Here is a 26,605-nt window from a genome sequence, read left to right on the forward strand (position 1 = left end):
TACATTTCCCCTAAGACTTTCTGTTTTATTCTGTCTCTTAAATGTTGCTACTCCCTGACCTATTATGATACCATGCAATCATCTTTGGTAAACTGTAATATGTGTGTGGTTTTGGAGAAAGAGCAAGAAGCAATCTGCTCATTTAATCATTACAGAAAATAAAGTGCTTAAAACCATTTTTTATAGAGAGATTGGTTATGGTATTTAAATGATTGATTTGAAAGTTGAGTACTTCAGCCTTACAGAACAGAAGAGAAGGCTCTAGGATGACCGTACTGCAGCTTTTCAATACTTAAAACGGGCTTAAAAAAGATGGAGAGCAACTTTTTGCACAGGCAGATAGTGATAAGACAACGGGGGATGGCTTTAAACTGAAAGGTGGGAGATTTAGAGGTTAGGAGGAAATTCTTCACTCAAAAGGTGGTGAGGCACTGGAACAGGTTGCCCTGAGAGGTTGTGGATGCCCCATCCCTGGGGGTGTTCAAGACCAGGTTGGACAAGGTCCTGGGCAACCTGATCTAGTGGGTGGCATCCCCATCCGTGGCAGGGCCATTGGCACTAGATGATCTTTGGGGTCCCTTACCATCCAATCCATTCTAGGATCCAATGGAAAGTTCATCTTTGAAAATTTCAGAGCAGTAAGACAAAATACGCAATTAAAGAGGACCTAGAAAAAAAAATACTAATTTTTAGGCCAGTGAGAGGAGTTATTAAAACATGTATAAATGTATTATGTTCTTTTAAAGTTAATCAAACAATTCGGTTAATAGGATCATTTTGTACTGCTGCAGAGATTAATTATGTGCATTTGAGGATGAATTTTCTGTTCACAAGACATACATAACAATGTGTAAAATATGTGTCTGACATAAACAAGACAGCACAGATGAATAATAATAATAATAAAACCTATAAAATTTATATTCCATTTTAGGCAGAATCTCCAGAAATGAAAATGTATGAATAGCTGGGCATTTTAAAGACTTTTGTCTTCTCCCCACAGCGATACCAATTCCTGTTCTATTTTTCATGGATAGAAAAACTTAAACAGTTCCATGACTCTTCCTTCCTCCGTCCTATATACCGTTAACTAGAGATTATTTGATTGTAGGCTGTTTTGTATAAAAGAGTACAGGGTGGATCCCGTATCGAGACTGAACCAGCACTGTGTAATAAAAAGAACTGTTTCATGTTGTATATGATGCAGAAGTTGGAAGAGAGGGAATGAATGAGGTATGAGTTGCAGGTGGCAACTGTGTATCATAGAATCATAGAATATCCTGAGTTGGAAGGGACCCATAAGGATCATCGAGTCCAGCTCCTGCCACCACACAGGTCTGCCCCGCTAGGTCCTGATAATCCTGGTCTGCAACTGTCACACAACAAACCAGGAGCCAACGTGCTGCAGAGTTCCTTAAAGGTGTTTATGGGGCCACTGACAAAAAAACACTGTGTTATAATAATTATAACGTAGGGTTTGAGTTGGAAGCTTGCGTGTACATGGCTTGGGGAAATACCTAATTGCAAACTGAAAGACTGAGCACTTTTGTCTGTGATGGAAAACACACGGGAGCTGTGTTCTGATGCTGAGATGTGTCACCTTGACTCTCTCCTGGCTTTACTGTCATGTGCTACTTCCTAGTTGTTCACATTGCATTTGTATTGGTTTAATCCCTTCGTCTCTTTGGAGCTAACCAGGCAGTTCCTTCTCTAGCAAAACTGTCTGCAACATAGCTTTCCTGAAGTTTTCAGACATACAGTATCATGTGTACCATGCTGAATTTGGCTTCTTCTGCCTAGGTCGGTTTTCCGGATCTGTCTTACCTGAACACTTGCACATGCTGGCATATACATAAAATTTATACCCTGCCAGAGGGATGTGATACAACATCTCATCATTTTGGGTCCTTTGTACTGAAAAGAACACAGAAATTAATAATCGTATCTTTGGACCACAGTGACACCACATGGGTCGTGGTAGCAATTTAGACTAGATGGTGCACAGACAAAAGCCAGTCTGCACCAGACGAATTGTGATTTAGAAATCCCTCCCTGTGCTGCTTAATGAAGGTAGTGTCAACAGGCTTGTAAAGTACCTTAGGTGCCAAGACCTCCCTTCCTACCCCCCAAAAAAAGTAATGAGAGATCTTAAGGCATCTAATCAAGTATGCAAATTTAATAGATTTTTTTTTGCATTAACCTCGTTACTACTAAAGAATGAAAGCATAAACTGGAGATGATATCCCTCACCATGAGAGGAGCATGCAGATAAATTAATCAATGTTTTCTAACTGCTTGCGTGCTGTAGAGGAGGGCAGCAGGGGAAGTCCACAAGAATATTGACAAGTGTAATTGGAGCGGATTCAAATTAATGAGTAATGAATGAAGTGTAGGCTTGCATAGAATCCAAAAATAAAAGCTTTGCCAGCGGAGTAGTTGCTTCATGTAGTGGGACCTGGGTTCAGTGACAAATATTCTGGAGAAAAATAGACGTTTAATTATATGATAATAAAAGACATGTATTAAAGCATTACATAAGCAGAATTACAATGTTGTGAAGGTCAGTTCTGCTGTTCTGTTGATTCTGAATACTGGATTTTTTGAGCCTTGTGAGTCATATGTCCTTCTCCCCCAAATAAACTACTGTTTTGTAAACACTAAACTGTTCCCCTACTAAAACATCGATTAAAATCTCTGGTAAAAATTAAAATGATGTGTTTGTATACTAGCACTGATTTAAAACATCCAGCAGCTCAGCAAGAACTGACCTTTCGTGAGCTAGCAAATTAACTTTTGAATCATAGAAACACAGCCTTAAAATGATTTGCTTTGACAAAGCATGTTTTATGTGAATGTGGTGAACTAGAGTTTGTAAAATTTTAAGATACTTAATGTAATATTTCTGTCTTGAGTCATCGTCATATATTCATGTCAAAGTCAGTTTATTCAAGGTGTAGTAAAACTAAAAAGAAACTGAAGTTTGTTTAAAATACATAAATACTAACCATCTTCAAGCAATCTTAACTGTACCCTTTTGGTGATAATTCTTAAATATAAAATTTAAACTAAAATGTATTTTTAGTTCTTTCAGATCCCATGTCTTTTAAATACAAAAAAGATCTTCTTTCCTTCATTTCCTTGTACGTATAAACAGATGGAGTCAATGTTTTCAGGAAAAAGGTATTTGGACCATTGACTAGAACAGAAGTCAATTCCTAAGTTCATCTGACTGATTTTCATGCTTTTTAGTATTAATTTAGTTGTCAGTGTTCTTATGGGGAGCAGATTTTAATGGTAAAAACAAAGAGCTTAAATTATAAAGCTTAATAGTAGCGGCATTGGTCTACAAAAACTATGTCAGTAGTACCTAATCTTTGTTTTGTGCACTGGCCAAAGGAATTAACTGTTTCTATGAAGTCATTGCTTCAGATTTCAACACAGCACATTAAACAGTTGGTTTTGGTTTTTTATAGGTTTAAGTTACTGGAATGTCATTTCATTGCTACTGCTCTGACTTTTTTTTCTCTCTTATAGTTAGAGGCATTTTAAGCTACAAAATAAAAAAATAAAAAAAAAATAAGCATTTTATTAAAAAGAGGTCTTATAGTTGCCTCTAAAGCATTGCAGTCAGCATAAAGTTACAAGAAAATTGTCACATGCATGCAAATGCTATGAAATGAGAATTGCTTGGGAGATAGCAAACATCCCCTTATTTAACCTGTGGAATTTCTCAGCAGTTGTCATTTCCTTAATTAGGGAATAGCAGTCATCAGTATAAACACCATAGTGGGATAATTAGGTTTGTGTCTCTTCACTGATTGGATGTGCACTCACAGAATATGAGTCTGCAGGTTGCGTATCTGTCTGGATCTCTGTGTGCTTAGTTGTCATTATTGCACTTAGATTTTTGAATACTGTGACACTGGATGCTGCTTGAGGCAACCTGTTTTAATTTTCAGAGATTTGTTATGTGTAAAAGTATGATTCATGAGATTGTGGGGAAAAAAAAAAAGATTTGTATGCAGTGGAAAGAATTTCTTCATGTGTGTTTTAAAGTCTGTAAACCATACAATTAATGCAGACCTGTTTTTAGCTCCCATTCAAATCTATCAGCAATAACAGTAAGGAGGCAATTTACGGTTAAACCTTAATGGGCTAGACAGTTTCTATTTTCTAGGTGTTATCCTAGATGAAGGATTGGAGACAGCAGTAACATCCGTCATAATGGTCAGATGAGGGATGAGATACAGGAGGGTCTTTTTAATGTTCTTTGACCTGGTATCTCATGGGAGGCAGAACATACGTTCAGTAGACAGTGGTGCATTTGAAATCTGTATTTCTCTTTCTCAGTCACTAGTGACTTGAGAGAGGAAGATCATCATTCCCCCAGAAATGGAGATGTTTGATTGTTTATTAAACACAGCTTATTAAACTCTTGTTGAAAGGACTTTTAAAGTTACTGTAATCACACTGGTCAGAAGTCACCCAGGTAATGTTTTCTTTGTTTTCTTTAAGGCTATCTGGACCATACTGTGCAAGAAATCTCTGAGGTTTATCACAGTCACCTGGGCTAGATTAGCCAGTAATTACTTGCAAGTGTTTCAGCCTTTGGAGTAATTCTTTGTAAGGATTTTGGGGAATAATCTCTTAACAGCTTCACTTACCTTTTAAAAATGAATGAGGATGAAGAGTCACATGTTCACATCATGCACCATGTGTTTTGGTGGTTCTGTGCATGTATGTTTTGCATTAAAGGAGATAAAGCTGTTAGGCCTTCAGCTAGCTACAAAGCTTTTATTTCTCTAATGGAGGTGAAGAGAACAGTTTATGCTACATACAAAAATCACATGAGGCAGCCTGCTTTTGGCACACAAATGTGGTAAATAGTGACTTTGACAGTCTGAAGTGGTGAAGTGTTTTTAACTTAAGAGGGGAGGATAGTCTTGCCTGCGTATGTTTGTCAATACTGAAGTGCTTGCTCTGTGTTGGAAATCGAATACTTATATACATATATATAATAATTAACACTTGTAGGCACAATTGCACAGTTGAGTATTACTGGTGAATTGTATAATGTTAAAATACTGCTTAACAAATGATCATGTCTTAAGTACTGTGCATACTCACAGAACAAGTCTTACGAGGAACAACTGAGGGAGCTGGGGTTATCTAGCATAAAGAGAAGAAAGCTGGGGGAGACCTTATCTCTCTCTCACAACTACCTCAAAGAAGGTTGTGGTGGGATGACAGTTTCTTCACACAGAATCATCTAGGTTGGAAGGGACCTCCATCCCAAGCAACAAGTGATAGGACAAAAGGGAATGGCCTCAAGTTGCACCAGGGGAGGCTTGGAAAAAATGGAATTATTTTACAAAAATGTCTTTGCTGAAATTGTTGTGAGGTGTTGGAGCGAGCAGGCTGCCCAGCAAAATAATTGAGTCACCATCCCTAGAAGTATTTAAAAGACACTTAGATGTGGTGCCATGGTTTAGTGGTAGCCTTGGCAGTGCTAGGTTAACAGTTGGACATGATGATCTCAGAGGTCTTTTTCAACCTAAAGGATTCTATTATTCCAAGAAACGTCCTCAGTTTTTATTTTAAGGGCATTCATTAGGTGTGCTGTGATGATGTGAACCTTCAAGCAGTAAAGTGGAAAGCTCCTTCTCTATCTTTCCTGGTTTGATTTTAATGTAATCAGGAGATTCGAGGACTTATTCAAATGTTGTCCCTGATGCACTTCAAGATGGTAATTGGATTTTCTAGAACACGATTCTCTCTAGTGTATTCATCTGTGCCTAGGTACTTCAGTGGATGTGTGGTCATTCTACCCTGCTGGCAGCTGAACTCTATCATAGCTTCTCTCTCATTCTCCCTCCTCAAAGGAAGAGGAGGAGAAAATGTAATGGAAGAGAGGACTCAAGGGTTGAGATGAGGACGGGTAGATTGTTCACCAATTATTGTCATGGGCAAAACAGAATCAAGGAGAGAGACTAGGGAGATTAAAATAATTTAATACCTATCACTAGCTGAGCAGCACACCGAGAAACTAAAAGCAAACTAAAAACACCTTTCCCCTACTCACCCTCTTCTACCTCCTCCCCCTGGTTTGTGAAGGGGAACAGGGAAATGGGGGCTGTGGTCAGTCCCTGATGCTTCATCTCTGCTGCTCCTTCATGGTCACTCTGCTCCCCGTGGGGTCCCTCCCATGGATGCCGTCCTTCCCAAATTGAGCCTGCGGGGGCTGCCCACAGGCAGCAGCTCTTCAAGCACTGCTCCCACACGGCTCTGTACCATGGGGTCCCCAGGAGCAAACTGCTCCAGCACGGGTCCCCTATGGCAGCAGCTGCCCCCAGACCCTCTGCTCCTGCATGGGCTCCTCTCCGTGGGCCACAGCCTCCTCCAGGTCACATCCACCTGCTCCACCGGGGGCTCCTCCACCCACGGGCTGCAGCGCGGAGATCGGCTTCGCTCTGCTTCTTCAATGACTTGTGTCTGCAGTAATGTTTAGCTCTCACATTTTCTCACTCCTCTCTACCAGCTGCTGTTCTGCAGCAATTTTTGTGTTTGTTTGTTTTGTTTTGTTTCTAATCCACATCTTCAATCTGCTCTCCCAGGGGCCCAACCAGTCTTTCTCACAGGCTCAGCTCTGGCCAGCAGTGGGTCCCTTTTAGAGCCAGCTGGAGCTGACTCTGACCTGACATGGGGCAGCTGCTGGGCTCTTCTCACTGAGGGACACCCCTTCGGCTCCTCTGCTACCAAACCCTTGCCATGTAAACCCAATACAGGACGTAAATTCAGATTATGGACTAGTTTGTGCTGGCTTCCAGTAATTGGAATTCCACTATTAATAATACCATTATTCCGCTACTATTGAATGCATCTCCTACAGCGATGAAACAGTGTTCAGGAAATAAGTTTGCTGACAGGTTTTTGTGAACCTTCTCCTCAGTATAATGTGGCTTAGAGAAAGACAAGGAAGAGAGGCAAGTGTTTTCACACAAAAGAATACTGGGAAGAGTGGTTGGAAGTGTATGCATAGAAGTATGTTAATGAAGACCCTCTGAGCAAAATTTAAGAATCAAAGAGGTGCTACTTCACTTCTTCATTGATATGGAAATGTAATGCTAGTCTTATTTATGAAATCACTGGTGCCACACTTTATATGTCCCCTATGTGAGAAGGGCATTTAAATACATGCCAAGACACTTAATTAACATGATTAATGTCTCAAAGACGATTTCCATAGCCACACATTTGTTAAAGAGATGATCTGAACCTAGGGACTATCTGAATTGGTAAGGTTTTCTAGGTAGAAACCTAGAAACCGATTGTGTTGTAAAGAACGCATTGTAATTCCCATTCTTTCTGCACAGTAAATGATTTTAAAATGGGTCATAAATATTGGTATCACAGTTTCTAAGACCTGAAGTTTGCACTTTAAGCAGTATTATCTTTACTAGATACCCAGGGAAACAATAGAAACAGGGTTTATTTCACTGTTACCTAAACTTGTTTTGTGTGCCCTCTGCTGGCAATGTCTCATTACCAAACAAGTAAACAATATATACAAAGATTTGTGGCAATACAAAAGGATTTGTGAAAGAAAACTCATCCAGATCTTGTCATGATGTTTGATTTTTATTGGGAGTGCTTTTTTTAGTCTGAAATGACTTTCCACTCTTGCAGAAGAGTCCACATCTTGTGCCATGTGTGTTCACTAGTGCTGAAGTACAGGAGCATGAGCTCCCTCTCCTGGATTTGGCCACCAAAGTCTCTGCTTGTGTGTCTTTTCAAGGAGATGTGTCCTGAAGGTTTTAAGCATTGTTCAACAAGAATAGATTACTATCACCTAATTCAAAGTGTTTTTCGTTGCTTCAAGTATCAGGCTGTAACTCTTCCTTGAAAGCTGCTTGACAGCCTGATATGGCTATACTGACTCCTAAGAACATCCATCGACCAGGTGTGGCAGGGTTTCACAACCACTTACAGGTGGTTCAGAAGTCTCTTGAGCATTTTTCCCTTTCCCACCCCAACACTGTCTTCTTACACATAAATTACACTCTAAAAAGAATCTGGATTTTGCTAATGTTCAGCTTTGTCTATGCTTGCACAGTGTTAGTTAACCAAGTTAACCAATGCTTAATGCAGCCAATATTGTGTGTTCACTGATAGAGGAAAAGTAAAAACAACTGGTATTCTGTACTGAAAAAGGGGGTGTCAACACAGTTTGTGATAATCTTTAGCATCATGACCAGTCATTTTCAGTATTAGATGATTTTTACTTTAGTGTTCTTTGCTTTGTGGTGCTACCGTGTCTTCTGTCTTCCTCTCATTCCCCATGTTCATAAAATGTTTAGTGCTATGAAAAAAGTTAATTCATCAAGAGCTGCTCAATAGTTCCACTGATCATTGAGTACATCTACAAATTTTAGGTAAGATGTACTGCTAATGCATTCCTGATCGGACCATGTTAAATGCAACAACAGACATTAAGCTTTCTTTTTCCTGTGGGAGCAGCTCAGGTGTTTTGAAGGCCTGTTCTTTATCTGCTGGACAAGTGTAGATTATGTGATGAATTTCGTAGATGTACGTTCAGATTTGTCTGGTTTCTTGCTGAAGTCTAAATTAGTTTCAGACTGGAGGCGAAGTGTGAGATTGATGCTTCTGCAGATTCTGTGGGAACTTAACACAAATAATTCTGATTGGAGCCTGGGCTACTCAGCAACTTGCTGAAGAAGTTAATATGCAGAGGTGAGACAGGATCTGTGAATAAAATTTTGGCTAGTGTTACTAAAATAGTGCATGAACTAGTGTTATCGAAGCATTTAAATATGAGATGTGTTTTTCTGCAGGGTGTTTTTCTGTTGGCTTTGGGGTGGAGTATGTCCTCTCTTTCGGTTGATTTTGGATTGTATTTACTTGTGTAGGAATATTAGTGCTTACTTGTAACTATTTTAACTTCACATGGTAGCAATGGCCATGGAGCTTTAGCATAGTCCTTTGGGTTTTGTTATAAGATCCATGTAAAAAAGTAATATTATTTGCTTTATGTAGACCACAAGGGGCATAAAACAGAGGAAGTGAGAGAGAAAGACGTAGGAAAATAATTAACAGGTGAGGCAAGTTCATTTGTTTATCTTGATTGACTGTTGTGTACAGAGGAGGTCACTGGAGCACAGCAAAGAAAGGGGACTTTTGCATACCTTGAGACATAGAGTGTTTCACATGTTGAACAGTTGCTAGGCTTCATAATAAATCAGGAGGAATAAAAAAAAGGAGAAATAGTAATCTTGCCAGGTTTAATCCCAGACGGTTCTTTGCTTTAGGCTTTGCACTATGTTTGATCATAGCTACAGGATGAGTTTTTCTGTAACTCAGAAAGCCTAGTGTGTTCCTTTAATTTAGAAGTGAAAAGCGCGGGCCTTAGACAGTGACTACTGTAATATATCCATCCCATCTCACCTCAGCCTGACATGTTTGCATTTCCATTATTAAAAACTTGTTACCCAGGAAACTGCTGAGGTTAAATAACTCATTTCCAGTGCATTGATGATTGTGATGACATTTTTTCATCTTCTTGGTAGAGGCAGACAGTAGAAATAATTGGGTGGTATCAACAAAAATCAATTCTTTATTTCCAATGAAGAATACAAGGAGACAACATTGCAGCACCATTGCTTCTGTTACAGAGCTTTTTTCTTTTTTTCTGTGGCTTTGAAAACATGGCTATTTAAAAGGTGAGAACACCTTAACTCCTTCTTTATTTTAATAAAAAGTTGCTGCAATTAAAACAGTTATGGAGTGAGAAAAAAAAAAGACTATGCCAATTTATTTGTTTTGATGCACATTTTTGTGGATTCATGTAGTTTGATTTATAAATTCCATGATGTGCAAACTGGTGGAGAAGGTGCGTATGTCACACACCTGAGGTCTGGAAGAACAGTTTTTTGTGGCTTTGAATTTGTAGCCCATTGTGTTTAATCTACTACTGTAGTTATTAAGCTATCAATAGCTAGAAAATGGTTTCTTACTGAGATCACCCAACTCATTTTTGTTTTTCAACATGCTCTGAAAATGTCTTTAAGTCACTGTTTGTTATAGTACTTACTGGAGAGAACAACCTTGGGTTCTCATGGACTGTGCACATACATCAGATTGTACAGCTCACTTTTTGAGTCATTCTCTTTTTGTGAAGCAGAAACTGCCATGTCTGTGTGAGATTTGGAGGTAGGCAGGGACAGCTGTTGTATATTTATTTAAACAGTCCTTGAGGTAGTGTTGTTTTCTTCCAGTTAATTCTAAAATGGTGTTTCCTAGAAAGAAACTTTACAATTCCTTTGTTTATTATTTTTTTAACAATTATTTTCCTTAAAGGAAGTTTGAATTATGTACTTGGACATAATTATACCAACCCTAGTTAGTTATAGTGATTCCTTTTCAGTAGTCTCCCCAGTATTTAGGTTGTCATCAAAATGCATTTATTATACATATCTGTTTAAAACTTTTAAAGCAACTAAGATTTACAAGAGCGATCACAAGCATAAACTGCTCTGTTATCCTTGTTATGTATGCATTTTCGTCTACCAGTGCTACCATACTGTTGTGCTTATTGTCATGTGCAATTCCAGTGCTCTCTCTGGGATCAATTATCTAGTGAACTATCCGAAGCAAATAGTTTTGGCTGACCTGGGTAATGAAGTTGCAAAGTAACTTGATGTGGGTATAACCAGGAAGGAGAATAAAATATGTTACCTGTTTTTCTTTTATACAGTCATGTATACTGTCCATTGGGCATTACCAAAATACTGTCTGCAAACCACAGGTCAGAAAACATATGTTCAGTATACGTTAGACTTGCAGTAATCAATTCTACCCTTTCTGGTGTGTTGCACAGGTTAACATTCAACCTTCTGAATGGCATCGCTCTATACTACTGCCACAGTCCTGGTTAGGATTCATGAGTCGAACCTACAATGCAGTCCTACAGGTAATTCTGAGGTACAAAGTACTGTGCATACTAATGTTCATTCAAGCTGTATGGATTTTCATTTCTAACAGCAAGAGCTTCAATCATCAGTGCAGGTAACAAAAATTTAAAAGTAAAACTTAATGTGTTCAATGCAAATTATGAAAAGAAAATAAAAACTGAGTTTTCAGGCAGCACAGTCTGAGATGCTTTGTACAAGTATAATTTCTGCTCACAGTTCTGGTTCTTGCAGCCTTTTTCCTATGTGAAGTTCCACTAAGGTCAGTTCCAATTGCAGGTGACTTTTTAGAACGGGAAATTTTGTCTAGACTTCTGTTCTATTATTTTGGATAGGAATTTTCCAATAATGGTACCACAAAATGATCAGAAGCTACTGAGAAATCATTAGTTGAATATAACTTCTCTTATTCAGCATGTAATGTTATCATATTGTAAGGACTCATCTTTGATTTTTCCAACTGATCTAATGATAGGGAGTACAGGAATTACCTTAAAACTGCTCTTTCATTAGGTTAGCTGACCTGGTAGATAGAGCAATGTTGGTTCTTTTTTTTTTCTTTTTCTTTTTTTTTTTTTTTCAGTAGAAAAATGACATAAAAACTAGTGACAAATTGCTCCCTTATAGAAGTCTCCCTTTGTACTGTTTCATACTGTTTATGTTTCCAGGTCACATCAGTGTTTTTCAGTATGAGCAGCTCAGGGTGCTGAGCAAAACAGAGAAGCTCTGACTGTTTCTTTGCTATGCAGTAAAACATATGCTTCTGTAACATTTTTTAGAAGAAGTTTTACCTTGGACATAAGCAAACATCAGTTTCTAAACTGAGCTCCATTACAAAGCAGGCAGTCGCTTTTCAAATAGTAATTTTAGATATTAACCACAGAGCAGGCCATTGTTGCTTTTTTTTAAAAAAAAATAAAAATTAAAATTAAAAAAAAAAAAAAAAAGTACCCTGTATCTTTATTCTGCTTCATGTACTTCTATAGTACATTTCAATGAGACGGCCTAATGAGACTATAGTGTAAGCTGCATAGTCTTGATAATACATAACTCAGTATTTCTGAGCAGGTATACAGTAACCTTTTCTACTGTTTGGAGGCAGAGGTTTGTAGAGTCTGTGCTGGGTTATCCAAGCATACTCTTCACAGTTCACCAAAGTACTTTTTTTGAGGATTTTTTTTCTTTTGGATGTCTGGAAGTTCTCCTGTCTTTAGTATGTCTACTCAAATGATTAAGCACTTGTGCCAATTTGCACGTTCAGAATGATTGGGAACTCAGCTTCATGATGATCCTACAGTTCTTGATCCAGTCCTGAAATTAAGCCAGTGTTTACTCGTTTGGGAGTATTGCAATAGATTTAAACATACTGCAAAGCCAAGGAATTTCTCATTGAAGGTTATGCTTCTGACAGCAGGGCATAATTTTTATGCAGCTGTCTCTATAGTCATTGTATCATACCTGTTGCTTTAGTCTCTGGGAGTGGACAATCATCTTCTGAGTGACATCTATATTTGGAGGATTGACAATCTTTTATTCTCAGGTTTTTATGAAACACAGCATATGTGTCTATTTTTCACTTAAGGCTTAATAACCAACTGTAGAGCAGCAACTGATAACCCTAACAAAAGGAGCTGTATTTGTCTCAAGGTTTGAGAATGAGCATAAGGCAAAGCTGCTTAATAAGTTTAGATAACACATGTGGCCAGAATCCACATAACCTCCTTTGAGGTACAGAAGAAACTGTAGTAGAAGGAGGCTGAGATCATAAGAAGGAAAAGGATGAGAAATTATTTTTTGAGTAGTGAATCAAGAGAGTATTTTTTTTCTCTCAGAACCCATTTTAGGTGCTAGGCTTCTCTATTTCATTCCCTGCTTCTACACTCTCCACTCCCAAAGGAAGCTTTTCTCTTTCCATAAATCTCTCAGTATCTGTGACCATTTGAGCAAGCTGCAGGTGCTTTTCTCACTCAATTCTTTTATTTTTTATTTTATTTTCTTATATATTATAGTGGGATCCCATGTCAAGAACAATGGGGTTCACTTACAAAGTAGCACTCAAGGGAAAGGTTACATCTGTTACCCAAGTGTTCCTGAAAAATTCTTAACATGGATTGGCCATGTAAGCTCTACTTATGACTTATGATTCTGCAGGGGAGACAAGCAAAGTTGGAGATGGACTTAAAGCAGGGAAAAGAGGATCTTGAAGATGTACAGTACAAGCAGTTTACAGCATGGCTCTGGTAAGGAATTGCCTGCCTGCTCTTTACAACTTGTAATGGCAAGTGAGGGGGCAGAAGGTGTAGACTTTAGTGTTAATGCTTTATTGTGTGAGTACTATGTAATTCTACGTTGATATTTGTCAAGTTGATGTCAGTGTTTCCAGGCTAAGTGGGTTTGAAACAGCATACTTAGATGGAAACCCTGACTGAATTTCTTTTAATGCCTGAGTAACATGTATCTCGGTGGATATGAATGTGTTTTGTGAGGCATGCATTCTTAGACCTCTAATAATGTGTTATGGAACTGTGATTGAAATGTATCTTTTTGTGGAGGGTGACAGTCATGGCCAGGATTTATAAATAGGTATTGTATGTTGTGGTGTACAAGATACTTTTCCTCACCAAATCTTGACTAAGTAGAAGATTCACTGCATCTCTGCTTCTGTCTGAATGTGAACGTAAAACTAAGCAAATACAGGCAAGTAGCCTATTATAAATTGAGTACAGTCATATGTACAAAATTGCAACTACTCCTTTTGCTTTCGTTTAAATGGATTCAGTTTTCTACAGTCCTTAATAGCATAACTGTACATAGTTGGTTCCAGGAGAATCACAAGTGTTGTATAAATTGTTACAGCTGTCCGTTGCAAAACATTCTCATTTTATTATACCAAGACATAGTGTGGTGATTTGGATGCCGATGTGTAACAGTGCAACGAATAGATTTATGACTGTTGAATAAATCTGCATTTTGCAAAAAGTAGTATGAAACCAAATAAGGGCCATTTACAAAGCACTGGTAGTGCAAATTAGCATGAAGGAACATTGAGTGTTAGTTGAGCACTTCTATAATTTTAATACCTGTGATTAATTTGTGTGAAGCCTTCTAATAGCAATTTGAGATAACTGTTGACCTAGAATGGGCACATGTAAGGCACAAAAGGAAATCAGCTGAACTCTTGCTGTAATATAACAATGTGGTCTAAATTTGTGCTGTTTCTGTTGCAGGGTCAGAGATATGTTGACTGATGTCATCAAAGGTGCTTCAAAGTAAGAGCTACTTATTTGTCACAGATGAGAATAAGTTGTTTTGTGGCAGATGATGCAAAATATTTCCCACAACAGATTATCTACCAATTTCATGTTTTCACATGACTGCTGCTCAACAAAGGAACTCATCCTCACCTTGTTATTTAAGCATTTTACCGCTGCCTTTGTCTATTAGAAAGGCTGTTGGGTAATATTTTGAGTAAAGACTGTATAGAACTGTAGTCTCTTCTTTTTTAAACAGCAAACTCTGTCTGCCTCAAATTGAGTTGTGTATATAGAAATTGGCTGGTCTGTAGTGGACCAGTGGCCTTTCAAAACTATCCCAGTTTCTGTTAAGGTCCTGTGTCTGGAAGCCCACAAAGTCAAGTAATTACATGTTTTCAGATTGTAACAAGGTTGTTAATTTGATATTAGAAAGCATGTGGCTTTCAGGCAGGAATGCGTGCCTTAACCTTCCTTCATATGGTAGCTTGACTTTCTCCTATCACTCTCCGCTAGCAGCTTTCTTCTTATGCTTTGCCCTTGGTTAGCCTGAAATTGACCACTTGCACCAGGTTAAGGAAAAGCATTAAAAGCAGTGATTCCTCAGAACATCAAGTGCTTATAAATCATAAAAATGTCATCCATGGAAGAGTTACAGTGAAAACTCATTTCAGTGTATTCTTGTAAATGAGGAAAAGGTTACTTTGGCATGCTTCTGTGAGCTGAAGGCTCTGGATATTTTAATCAAGACTTTCTATAAGGGTTTAATCTCTCCTGCCTTTTTTAACTTACTATTGTTCAGGTATTTCTAGCTGCTCAGTTTTCTTGCATATCAGCCTATCTTGAAAGGATCCAGCTAAGAAGGGATGAAACTGGGATATCTGTTTGATATTTTAGCTACTCAATAAATACCTGTGTTAAGATAATGTAGCAGCAAGAGATAAAGGAGGAATAAAATAATAATCATATTATTTAGTACTTATATATTTGCAATTATTAATAAATTAAACATATAAAAATCAAAATATATATTCTGTATCTCAGAGTGAAAGCTATGATTTTAATTGTAAAAGTTCATTAGCAAAACTAATTCAGGTGGTAGCATTTTGCAGATTTGGGAGGAAGTGGTACATTTTCTTTAGGTAACAGGAGAAGGATTTCATGTACGTAGGCCATGTCTCTAGAAAGAACTTCTTTTGTTTACTGACTTTCTTCTAAGAAAATACTTTATTTGTTCCATATTTTCATTAAAGAACAAGGCATTGCTCCTTTTCTTTCTAGGATTTGTTGTTAGTATGATGTTTTTTACCCCATTAAATTTACAGCATCCAGCTTTCATGAATGTATAGATTCAGAAATTCCTGTTAGTATGAGGTGCGTTACAAAGTGTAGCCTCTTAGAAGCTGATAATAACAACAACAACAAAAAAAAAGACTCTGTAGCATAAATTAGGAAATGACTTAAGGCAAGAGGTAGGGGAAGATTTCAAAGAAGTTAACTAAGCACCTGATTGTAATTATCTGTAGTTCTTGTATCTGAAATGATATACTTTTAGTGTTTGAAACAGGAAAGGTCAATGATATTCCAATGAGATATGTGTCTTTAAAAAATAATAATAATAACCTGCAACATATTTTTATTGTGAAAATGAAATCTTTAAATCTGGAAGCAAATGCCTAAATTTGCAAGTGTGTAATTACAGCAACAGACAAGAAAGTTTTCAGAAATGCAGGACTAATGCAGAAAATATAACACACCATGTATTTATTAGTCTAGTGTAAGGCTGTCATCAGTGGTCTACTACAGTTGTATCGGTCAGTTGCTATTATTGTAAAACATCTAAGATGGCTCTAGCAGAATTACATTGTGGCATGTTTTTTCTGGGAATTATGAGAAATGAGCATCTTTCTTTTCATGAAACTGAATATAGTTATATTTTTCTTGAGTTCCTTTTAGGAAAAAGTAAAGGCTTGCACTTCAGTCAAAGTCATTACTCTTTGAAACCAGTTATTTTCCATGATATGATTGTTTCATAACATAGGAATGTAAAATAAACAAATAAATAAATAAATAAACTGAGATTGCAGTGATGGTTTCTGTGCTAAAACTCTGCTATTGTGTATTGTGAAGTGACACCTTGCCTGTCCAGCAGCCTCTACTTGGAGAGCTTTTTGTGTTATCCTGTCTAGAGATGGTACAAGATCAATTGATGCATTTCTGTGAGTGCATGTGCTCTGCCAGATGTCAGAACTTCTTTTAGTGACAGCTAAAAAGGCTTTTGCTTGTGTATCTATTTGTGTATCATAGGTTATACATAGAAGACAGTCCAGTAAAATTGCTAGGAGAAAGTGCTTCCATTTGTAGCATAACTTGCCTTTATTGAGACACATATTTTGCTGCTGGCATGTCTGTCATGCCTCTTGATTGTTCTTTGTCTTTTTCTGTCCAGAGACAGTCCAGTGGTGAAAGGAAACTCTATTTTAGCCTTAACTGGTCTTGCAGTTGCTGTAGCCAAATATGAAAGCAGCCTTTCCTCAGACAATGAAGGAATGCCTGAGGTAAGTCAATCTGGGAAAGAAATTCTTAGTGGAATGTGATGAAGCAATATCACCAGGTGTGTTTGAGGGGATGGTAAGTGGTTATGAAGTCCTTCACACTTTGAAGGTCTAATTTCATCCTGTTCAGTGAATGTCATCTAGTAATTGCTGTGTGATCCATACAAAAGTAACTTGATGATTTCAGTCAAAGAAAGTAGGCAACTTCTCACAAGAAACACACTGGCTTTGACAGATCAGATAGAAATGTAGTGAACACTGAAGCCCAGCCAGTTTCTTTACTTATCTTTTAATCTTATACCGCAGAGTGTTTTAGGGTGGCATAGTAAACATACTCACTGTTTTTGCATCAGCACAGTGTCTCATAAATTTACAGTAACTGTAAGGTGCCATCTTTTGGTAGCAGCAATGGAACTATGCATTACTTATTAGTTACGTTTTTTTGTGATGGGATGAGTTGAGGTTGCTGATATTTTTTGCATGTGAGGAGCAGCATAAGGCCTGTTTTCTAATGCCTATTATTATTGGCCAAACCTGTAAAAGATTGTGTGGGGAGAAATAGTCTTGTTTTTTAAATGCCTTTTGTCAGCTTCTATATGGTAGCTACCTTAGCAGAATTTAGGTTTTCCTGTCAGATTTCAATAGATTAAAATACTTAGTCTAGATATCCTTGGCAAGTGTTTTACTTTGCAACCAAACTATAGTTACTCAGATAGCCATGCTTAGTTTCTGTGCCTACATTAAATTTATATTTTGGGCCAAGAGGATTCATAAAAGCTGTAACTTACTAAAAAAATTAAAGAATTCAGAGTTGTTAATGGAACATGTTTTGTTTTGTTTTCTTTTCTTTTCCTGCTGTTATTGTGAGGCTTTCTGACCGCTGTCATTTTTCTTTAACTGAATAATCTGATCAAAAGTAGTGTCTGGAGGCTCAGAGTTGTCAAATAAATCATGCTAATTTCTGTGCCTAGGGATAGTAAGATCTCATTCTGGATGGATCATAAGTGGAACATCAGCTGCTGAACTTCTATTTGGGTAGAGCCTGATTTAAGAAAAAATAACAATGAACATTTGGGTTTGGTTTTTTTTTTTTTTCAGACTGAACCTGATTTTCTTCCTACACAACAGTGGATTTATATGGTTATAGAGACCCTCTTTAGTATTGTGAATAGCCGCTATCAGGCTAAAGGACAAGTCTTCCCATGGTTCTACCAGGTATGTGCTATGGTATTAAAGATGGGAGCATATACCTGCATTTTATACCTCAAATACTTAGTCTGGAGTTCGGTGGTTCTGTTTGCCCAGTTGTAATATAGAATATTATAGAATATAGTTGTAATATAGAATATTTTTTTTCTTTCCTTTTGTTACTTTTGCGTTGGGTTTTTGTCCTAATTACCAAGGTAATAAAAATTATATGAGAAGATAATACCACATAAGTGAAGGAATTTTAAACAAACAAACAAACACAACAGAATGTTCTACAAACAATCTTCTAACAGGAACAGACTCTTCTCATACAACAATATCAAATTCTTGAGTGATTCTGAGAGTATGCCTTAGGGCTCTGAAGTTTAGACTTTCTCAAAATCTAATAGTTACAGAGCCAGCAATTCTCATTTTACAATACCACTTGAACCCCTGAGGACTATTACAAATTGTCATAAGTGCTTGCTGTGTGATAACTGGCCTGAAATTCTCAAGCAATAGAAGTATCAGGCAGTTTTTAAATAGGACCTGGAGATGCTCCTAAAAGCTTGTTATAGATTTTAAAGAATAGGTATTGCTAACTCTTGACCGTGGTCAAGATGACCAGATTGGAAATTTTTTGTATTGCGGATACAGGAGGGGGTATGTGTCCTACAAGAACAAATACCAGCCAGCTAAAGTATCTTGATGTTTTCTAACCTCAACGTTATTAAATGCATTCATGAACTGCCTTTAGTCCAGTCAGTGAGATGTTGGTATCTCCAAAGTCAAATCACTAAATCAAATGGAGTGTTAAATAAATGCTAAACTGGCTGGATGCAAAAAGATTCAAGTACTTGGTTGGCTTTAGCAGTTTTTGCTGATTTTTTTTTTATGACTTCTGTCTTTGGAAACAGTGTTGTTTAAAAAAAGGTATTTGTGAGATGGAACAGTGTGACATGGTTCATATTTCATTTCTAAACTCCATTCTGTTTAAAAAGTAAATACATCCAAAAAATCCTGTGCTTGTAGAATTCTAAAGCACACAACGGAAATCATGGCCCCACAGAATATGTTGCATCCTGATGGGAATTTTTATCTTTTCAGAGCTGCATATCCAAGAAGATAAATGTAGATTAGGCTGTTACTTGTAATCAGTCTTTCGCTTCATAGATAGAGGTATCTATAGATTTTAGCTTTTACAATGGAAATAAAATAAAAAACTTTGTAAGGGATCTTTCTTCTAGAAAGCATCTCTGCTGGTAATCTTGCAAGATCTCGTGTTTATTCATTCTAGGTATGATGCTTCTAAAGAAGTGTATTTTCCAGCTCACTGAATGTGTTACAATTATGGAATTACCCTGACATTGTGGCTGGCTTCTGTTTGCCCTTTTGATCGCACACCTGAATATTTTAGAATGGAAGCAGAAGACTTTAGCAGATGAGCTTACTCATGTGTAGTATAGTTATTAAATTCCAGTTTTTGCCTGTTTTATCCTTTGTTTACAACTTCATATTTTGCAATCTCATTTATACTTAGAAGTTATATTCAGTTACACTCTTTTAATTACCTATTCAGTTACAATAAATATAAACAGTCTGCAGGGTAAGGCAAAGAAAAAAGGTATGGTTGGCAATGCCATGAAATAATGTTTATTGCCAGATTGCAATTCCTCTGTGCTGACATTTGCTGTATGGGTATTTATTTTAAATTCACGAGTTGCTGAATGTTTCTACCAGGAAATGAGTTTTATATCCTTTACAAAGAGGAAAAGGAAAAAAACAAATCTTTTAAAAATCTTTTTCTAGAAATCCTATTCTGGTGAAAATACTGCTAGTGCTATAGCTCGTTCCTGTGCAGCCATTGCTTTGTCTCTCCTGGTGCCAGTTATCATTGTATCATGCAAGGAGAAGGTTGAGGACATCCTGAATATGCTGACTGCCAGGTTACCTGGGAAGCCAAATGCTGATGAGTCTCAAGCTGTTCAAATCCATGTCGGCCTTGCTTTGGGGATGTTCATCTCACGTTTGTGTGAAGAAAAAGTCAGGTAAGAATTACTGCATGTAATGTAGGCGTGCAAATAACTTACCACTTTATTCCTGCAAGTGGCTTCTATGGTTTAGGGAATAAAGTGTTCAGAAGTCATAGGCAAATGATTCTTGAGGTGTTTCACAAATTTTTTACAAGGTGTCTTTTATTACAGTAGCCTTTTTCCCCCTCTGTGTTATGTTCTATATATTTTGCCATTTCTTCAGGGTGTTTGATTAATTTTCATGATACCCTACAGCAACCTGGAATTTGACTGATTAAGTCTTTAAAGAGGACTAGGTGCCCTAGGAAACTTAATTGTAAAATAATTCACAATTCTCACCTCACAATTCTCACAATTTCTAAGTGGTGTTCTGCACACTGGATAGTGTCCACTTGCATCATGTGAATTACCTATATGGAGACAGAGTGCTTGATTTCTATTTTGGGTATTGTACCAAAAATGGGTGCCAATTAAGAACTGAGTATGTTTTTGTATTATTTGCATAATTACATTAGTATGTTCATATGAAAGTGACACAAATGGCCAGTCATATAGTCACTGTTTACAGGCCAGTGTGAGAACCTGTTACAGCAATAAAAGAACAGTATTTAGTGGCTTATTCAGTCTTATCAGGAGGTTTAATGTCCTATGTGATTTGAAGAGCACAGCTGTGTTTTGATTTTTATTTTTTTGTTTTGTTTTGTTTTTGTAGTGAGGTACCTGGTCAGCAGATGAACTTAGTTCTAATGAAGTCTCTAGATGCACTGGAGGAGTGTTGCTTTGACTCCAGTCTGGAGTACAAGTGAGTTTCTTTCATTACTGATGAAGCTTTGTCTTTTTTTTGTTTTTTTTTTTTTTTATTTTTCAGCTCCATTGTTTTCATTCAAGCTTTTTTTCCTAAATTTTACAGATAAGATTATAACAATATGGTAAGGAAACAGCCTGTTCTGAGTACTTCCCTGGAATCATGGAGTCATGCAGGCTGGCAAGGACCTTGGGAGGTCACATCCCTTCCTGAAACAGGCTCAGCTTTGGGGTTGTACTACATTACCCAAGGCTTTACACTGTCAGGACATGAAACCCCCAGGCCACAGAGGCCCGACCTGCCTGGGCCCCAGCCCCATGGCTGGGCTGTCCTGGTGGGGAAAATGCTTCCCTTAAAACCTAAAACCTTTAGCCTGAGCCTCTGTGCCTCAGCCCATGCCTGGCTTCCTGCCACACACCACTGGACAGAGCTGTAAACGTGGAAGACTTTTGCCAAACTTGGCATTTGTCAACTTTTAAACTGCTGTTCTAAAGCAAGAGCCTCTCCAGCAGGATGATAAGCACAGCTGACTGCAGGACGTATGCTGTACATTGACCTTATGCGAGTGTTTCACCTGTACTCAATTGGTGATGATTTTTTTTTTTAATAGATTGCAAGCTTTTTGAGAGTTCATGTTGTAAAAATGAGGGAGGGCACCATTTCCCTTTTTTCTAAATGCCAGCACTAATCTTTTCCTCTCCTGCGGCTGCTCAGTCATGTTCAGTATGGCTCTGGGAGAGGTGACAGACTCCTGCGGCCAATTCGTCATCCTGCCACAGTGCAGACAAGGTTTCTGCATCCCTGCCCTGCCACTGCAATGTCACAGGCAGTGTCACACTGTGTCACACTGACATCTGGCAGAAAGTGAGCCCCCCACCCACCCTGTGCCCTTCCTTGTGTGCCTTCCACTTACCCACCCTGGTTGCACACATGGCTGTGAATGTCAGGGCGATGCTCAGGCTCTACAGTAATTTTTTGAGATGTGGCATACCTCCTGATTGTTTCAGAAAACATACATGTCTACCCAATAATATGCTTCTCCAGGGTCTTAAGTGAGACATCTCACATGTTGGAGGGCATTACTCAGAAAGAGGCTTTTTCTGTTTGTTTTTTTTTTATCTTGCCTTGACTTTTTGGATAATATAGAGGCTTACCAATGTGTGTACTATGCAGAGTGGATCTCATACAACCATGCTTCACTGATCGTGTCAGTCTTGATAGGAATGTTGTTTATACATATTATTTTCTCTGTTCTATTTAGGAGAATTTTCTCTCTCTCTCTCTCTCTCTCTCTTTTTTTTTTTTTAATGGGGTGACAGAAATAAAGTAAACAGGCCTGTTTTCAATAAGTACTAAGCAATAAGAATATTTTTCCCTGAGCCAGTGATTTAGCATGGTGGGGGTCCACTTATGATCTGTAAGAATCTATGTTAAGTCTGTGTTAAGTTACATAAAATACTCTAGAAAGTTTCTTGTCTGGAAAAGGTCGCTGTGGGAAGACTGCTTATAAACCACTACTCCTAATTGTCTTCAACAGCACAGGGGAGAAAATAATGATGGTAGTCATACTCTTTTAAAGCAGAAAAACATTTCAAATCATTTCAAGTGGTTAAGTGTATATTAATAAGATGCATCTTCAATTTTTATCTTAAACTGAGTTTCTGAGATTGCAGAACCTTAGGGACTGCAGTTGCTCCTGATTCTAAATGGAAGGCACGCAGACATTGAGAGATCTGGGAGGGGACTGTTAATCTGCTCGTATGTTACACAGAAACAGAAATAAGGATGTTTAAAAAATACACTGATATTTCCATGTAAGCATGTATGGAAAATATGCATGATGAATTACTTTTACACACTTAATTCTTTATGCTACTAGGTTTTGTCAGAGTTATTTATTACGGAAGCCATATAACAGCTCATTTTTCTCTCCAAACCTCTTTTATGTAGAGGCAGATAGAAGCAAGTGCAGTTCAGCGAGCAAGTACATTCATGACTGTTAACTTTTCCTTTTATTCATGTAGATCATACTGAATGGATTTGCTCACATCAGCCTTCATGTTGTGGGGGTTGGAGGGAAATCCAAGCTAGGTTTCCAATTATAGCAGTACAGCAAATAGGTAACAAACATAACAGTACATACAGCCTCTGTATTGGCCAGCTGTCTCTTCTCCAAAGAAAAACATGTTGCAGTGAAAATTGACCTAATGCTGTTGTTTGAAGTGTTTGCTTGTGCAAAGCTTTTGAGAATCATGGAGAGCAGTCGCGTTTTCTGGCTTGTCTTGCCATTTCGTATATTAAGGATGAATTCTACAAGATCATTGCAGATGTGTCGTCTTGTATAAATTTGTTACCAGGTAGAATTAGCTTGTATCTGCAAGAATAAATATTGGAGAAGTATGGAGTAATTAATAGATGCTGAAGCTTACATGTTGAGTAAAGATGTAGTAAAGAGCAGATTATTATGAAGCTTGAAATGCATAGTAATCTTCCTTTAAATTGCTGGGCAGAGCATTTGACTTTTTGTGGAGCTTTTCACAAGGTCGGTAACTGGTTTGGATATGAGGTATTTTCAATCAAAACCATCATAAGACATTTCTTAACTGTACCTTCAGAAAACTGTTAAACTCCACAGACCTTAGTAATAGGATTTAGGCCTTAAAAATTGTCAGTTTTGCTTCACCCTAAAACATAAACCTTTTATTTTATTTCACGATTTATTCATGAATTCTTTCATTCTGTGCCATGATAGTGTCATGTGCTGTACATTGCCAGGTTACCTTACTGAGATAACTGACAATGAATTCAAAGATGGGTGATGACAAGACAGCTGAGTGCCTGATAGACTGGCAGTGAAACACTTAGAACATATTGGGAAATCTGAGATACCATGCGGATGAAGCGTGCTTAAATATTAATTTTATGTAGATCACAAACAAGATGGCAAAGTGAAAGAGAGTGGTGGGGAGAGGGCCCTCAAGTTTAATGTCATGAAAAAAAGTGTTCAGAGCAGCAAAGGTATGGCTAATATACATATTATGTATACGTGTGTGTGTGTGTATATAATGTGTTTTTTTTCCTTCTCTTTAAGCACTGGATGTATTTTGGGAGTAGGACTTGTTCTTTCCCTTATGAGTTACAGCAGCCAAACAGAATCACGAGTGCATGTTTCTGCTTCACTGCGAAAACTCTGCAAATACCTGGAAAACAGTGAGGACCAGAGCAGATCAGTCCAGGAGGTATGATCTGTTTTATCACAGATTTTAAATCTTCCTTTTTCTTTGTTGGCTGTCTTTAATAATTCAACATTTTACCTAAGTTTTATACCTGTAGTACTGGAATAACTGATGTATAATATTTCTTTCTCAATATCAAAGCTATGGAAAGGTGTGCAGAGAAAAAGGATTCTGGCTTGTATCAGGAATAGTGTAGTCAGTAGGACCAGGGAAGTGATCATTACCCTGTACACAGCTCTGGTGAGCCTACACCTCAAGGACTGTGTTCAGTTTTGGGCCCCTCACTACAAGAAGGACATCGAGGCCCTGGAGCATGTCCAGAGAAGGGCTACAGACCTGGTGAAGAGCACAAGTCCTGTGAAGAGCAGCTGAGGGAGCTGGGGTTGTTTAGTCTGGAGAAGAGGAGTCTCATTGCTCTGTACAGCTACTTGAAAGGAAGGTGTGGGGAGCTGGGGATCAGCCTCTTCTCGCAGGTAACTAGTGATAGGACTAGAGGGAATGGCCTCAAGTTGCACCACAGGAGGTTCAGGCTGGAAGTGAGGAGACGTTTCTTCTCAAAAAGAGCAGTCAGGCACTGGAACAGGATGCCCAGGGAAGTGGTGGAGTCACTGTCCCTGGGGGTGTTCAAGGAAAGGTTGGACATGATGCTTAGGGACATGGTTTAGTGGCTGACATTGGTAGTGGGGTAATAGTTGGACCATACTATTCTGGAGGTCTTTTCCAATGTTGATGATTCTATGATTCTATCAGGCTGGTTTTATATCTGTTAAAAAATATATAAATAAATAAATAAAAACCAAAAAAGTCAATAACTTGTAATGCTGTGCAAACATTAAGAAATTTCCCGAAAAGGTTAAAAGATAGCTACAAGCAAGCAGACAGCAGTATGCTTTCTGCTTCCTACTTTGAAAGCTGATGTCACAAACTAATGTGAGTCTTGAGCTTGTGAAAGCTGCTATGGTTCCATTTGCTGATCTCTTTATAACTGTTTTGAAGACTTAAAAAGACTGTGCTAAATTTGAGCATGCTTTCCGATTTAACTGTGAGTTGGAGGTACCCAACTTTACATTAGCCAGACATAAAAAAACAGTTAAAACAGTAGGAATGTAGTTTTCTTCCCTCTCTTTTCTGTTGTCATAAGGAGCTGTAAACAAGATGGATAGAAATAAAGAGGGACCTTCTCCACCGTTATGAGGCATCACACACAAGCTCATTTTTTCCATTTTGACATGACGCAAGCTTACATGTGCTGACCATGGACTAATACAGCAACATTCATTATTTCAGCGTGGTCTGAGCATGAATGAGTCTGTAACGTTGCTGAGGTAGAACTTGAGAAGTAAGGGTGATGAAATGGGATATGTTTACGACAGAAATCAAGAATCAGGATAAGCAGGTTTTTTACAACCAAACCAAAACAAAAAACTGCGCCTGTCATATGCAAGAGTTAGAGGTTGGTAGTATTCTTCTCGTATCCTTCTTAGTAGTGCTCTGAAAGCTTGTTCTTTATTAAAGCTCTTCATGGTGTTCCTGCACTGCCCATGGCAGGGGTATTGGAACTAGATGATACTTAAGGTCCCTACCAACCCCAGCCATTCTATGGTTCTAAGGTTATGTTATGAGTTAACTTCTTTTGGCATTACATGTGTATTGAGGATTAGCCCTGTTCAATTTATGGATCGTGCATTAAAGTGACTTAGAGCTGTGAAATCATTTATCTCTCCCAAGAGACCTCATAGTGTTTTACTGAATTTAAACTGGGTAATAAGAAACTTCTGGGATGAAATGCAGCAGCTGTTCACTAACATGAATTAGTTTGGAATGAGATTCCAAACTTACCTTTATCAATTAAAATCATATAAGGCATTGCATAGATGATCACATCAGTAGAAGTTGGCCAGCACCCTAGGATGAATACTACTGTATTTACGAAATGCACTAGAGGCTCTTTCAGAGCTATAAAAGGCTGGCGTATAATCCTCTATCTGAGAGATAGATTCGGCCTACTTCAGCAAGAGCAGGCCAAACCTGGGCGTTACTGCTTTGGGGTCAAATTGTTGCCAGCCCTGTCCAGTAGGCAGGAGCTCTCTAATTTCTGTAGTCATCTGTTGTTCTGTTGCTTTGCTTTGGTACAAAGGAGGTTGACACAGCTGCCTTGTTGAAAGTTCAGACTTCATTTCCTTTCTTTCCACATCTAAGGCTAAAGAGCAGAAAAATAGTGTCACCTGTGTTCCTTACACAAGGCTGTTGTCATACTAGAACAGTTGCCCATGTGCCGTGTATGTGCTTCTCTTCCTGAATGTAGCTCTGATGGGATCACAGCATGCTGTGAGTGCTCACATAGTTAATGATCAGATATCTGCATGGAGAAAAATAACTACATTTGCATGGAAGGTCAGAAGTTTGCCCTACAGAAACAACATCAGAAGTATTTCCACACTTTAGGTATATTCACTTAATGGCATGGACTAAGAATCTCTCTTAAATCTCTGAAAGTATAAATTGAAAATGGCATGACTTTTTTTGTCATGCCAGTGTATTGTTCCATTGTT

General features: G+C 38.0%; 1 protein-coding gene across 1 annotated transcript in view; it reads left to right on the top strand.

Annotated features, from left to right (window-relative positions):
* FOCAD (focadhesin) overlaps positions 1-26,605 on the top strand; it is a 122,207-nt gene that overhangs the window by 75,843 nt on the left and 19,759 nt on the right. Inside the window, exons 23-30 of the mRNA XM_084504906.1 lie at positions 10,895-10,987; positions 13,137-13,225; positions 14,213-14,254; positions 16,686-16,794; positions 17,890-18,006; positions 19,789-20,027; positions 20,725-20,814; positions 23,909-24,056. Of these exons, the coding sequence (XP_084361032.1) occupies positions 10,895-10,987; positions 13,137-13,225; positions 14,213-14,254; positions 16,686-16,794; positions 17,890-18,006; positions 19,789-20,027; positions 20,725-20,814; positions 23,909-24,056 (927 nt within the window). The remainder of the gene's footprint in view (positions 1-10,894; positions 10,988-13,136; positions 13,226-14,212; positions 14,255-16,685; positions 16,795-17,889; positions 18,007-19,788; positions 20,028-20,724; positions 20,815-23,908; positions 24,057-26,605) is intronic.

The sequence above is a fragment of the Aythya ferina genome (genome assembly GCF_964211825.1).
Source record: "Aythya ferina genome assembly, chromosome: Z".
Classification (NCBI taxonomy): domain Eukaryota; kingdom Metazoa; phylum Chordata; class Aves; order Anseriformes; family Anatidae; genus Aythya; species Aythya ferina.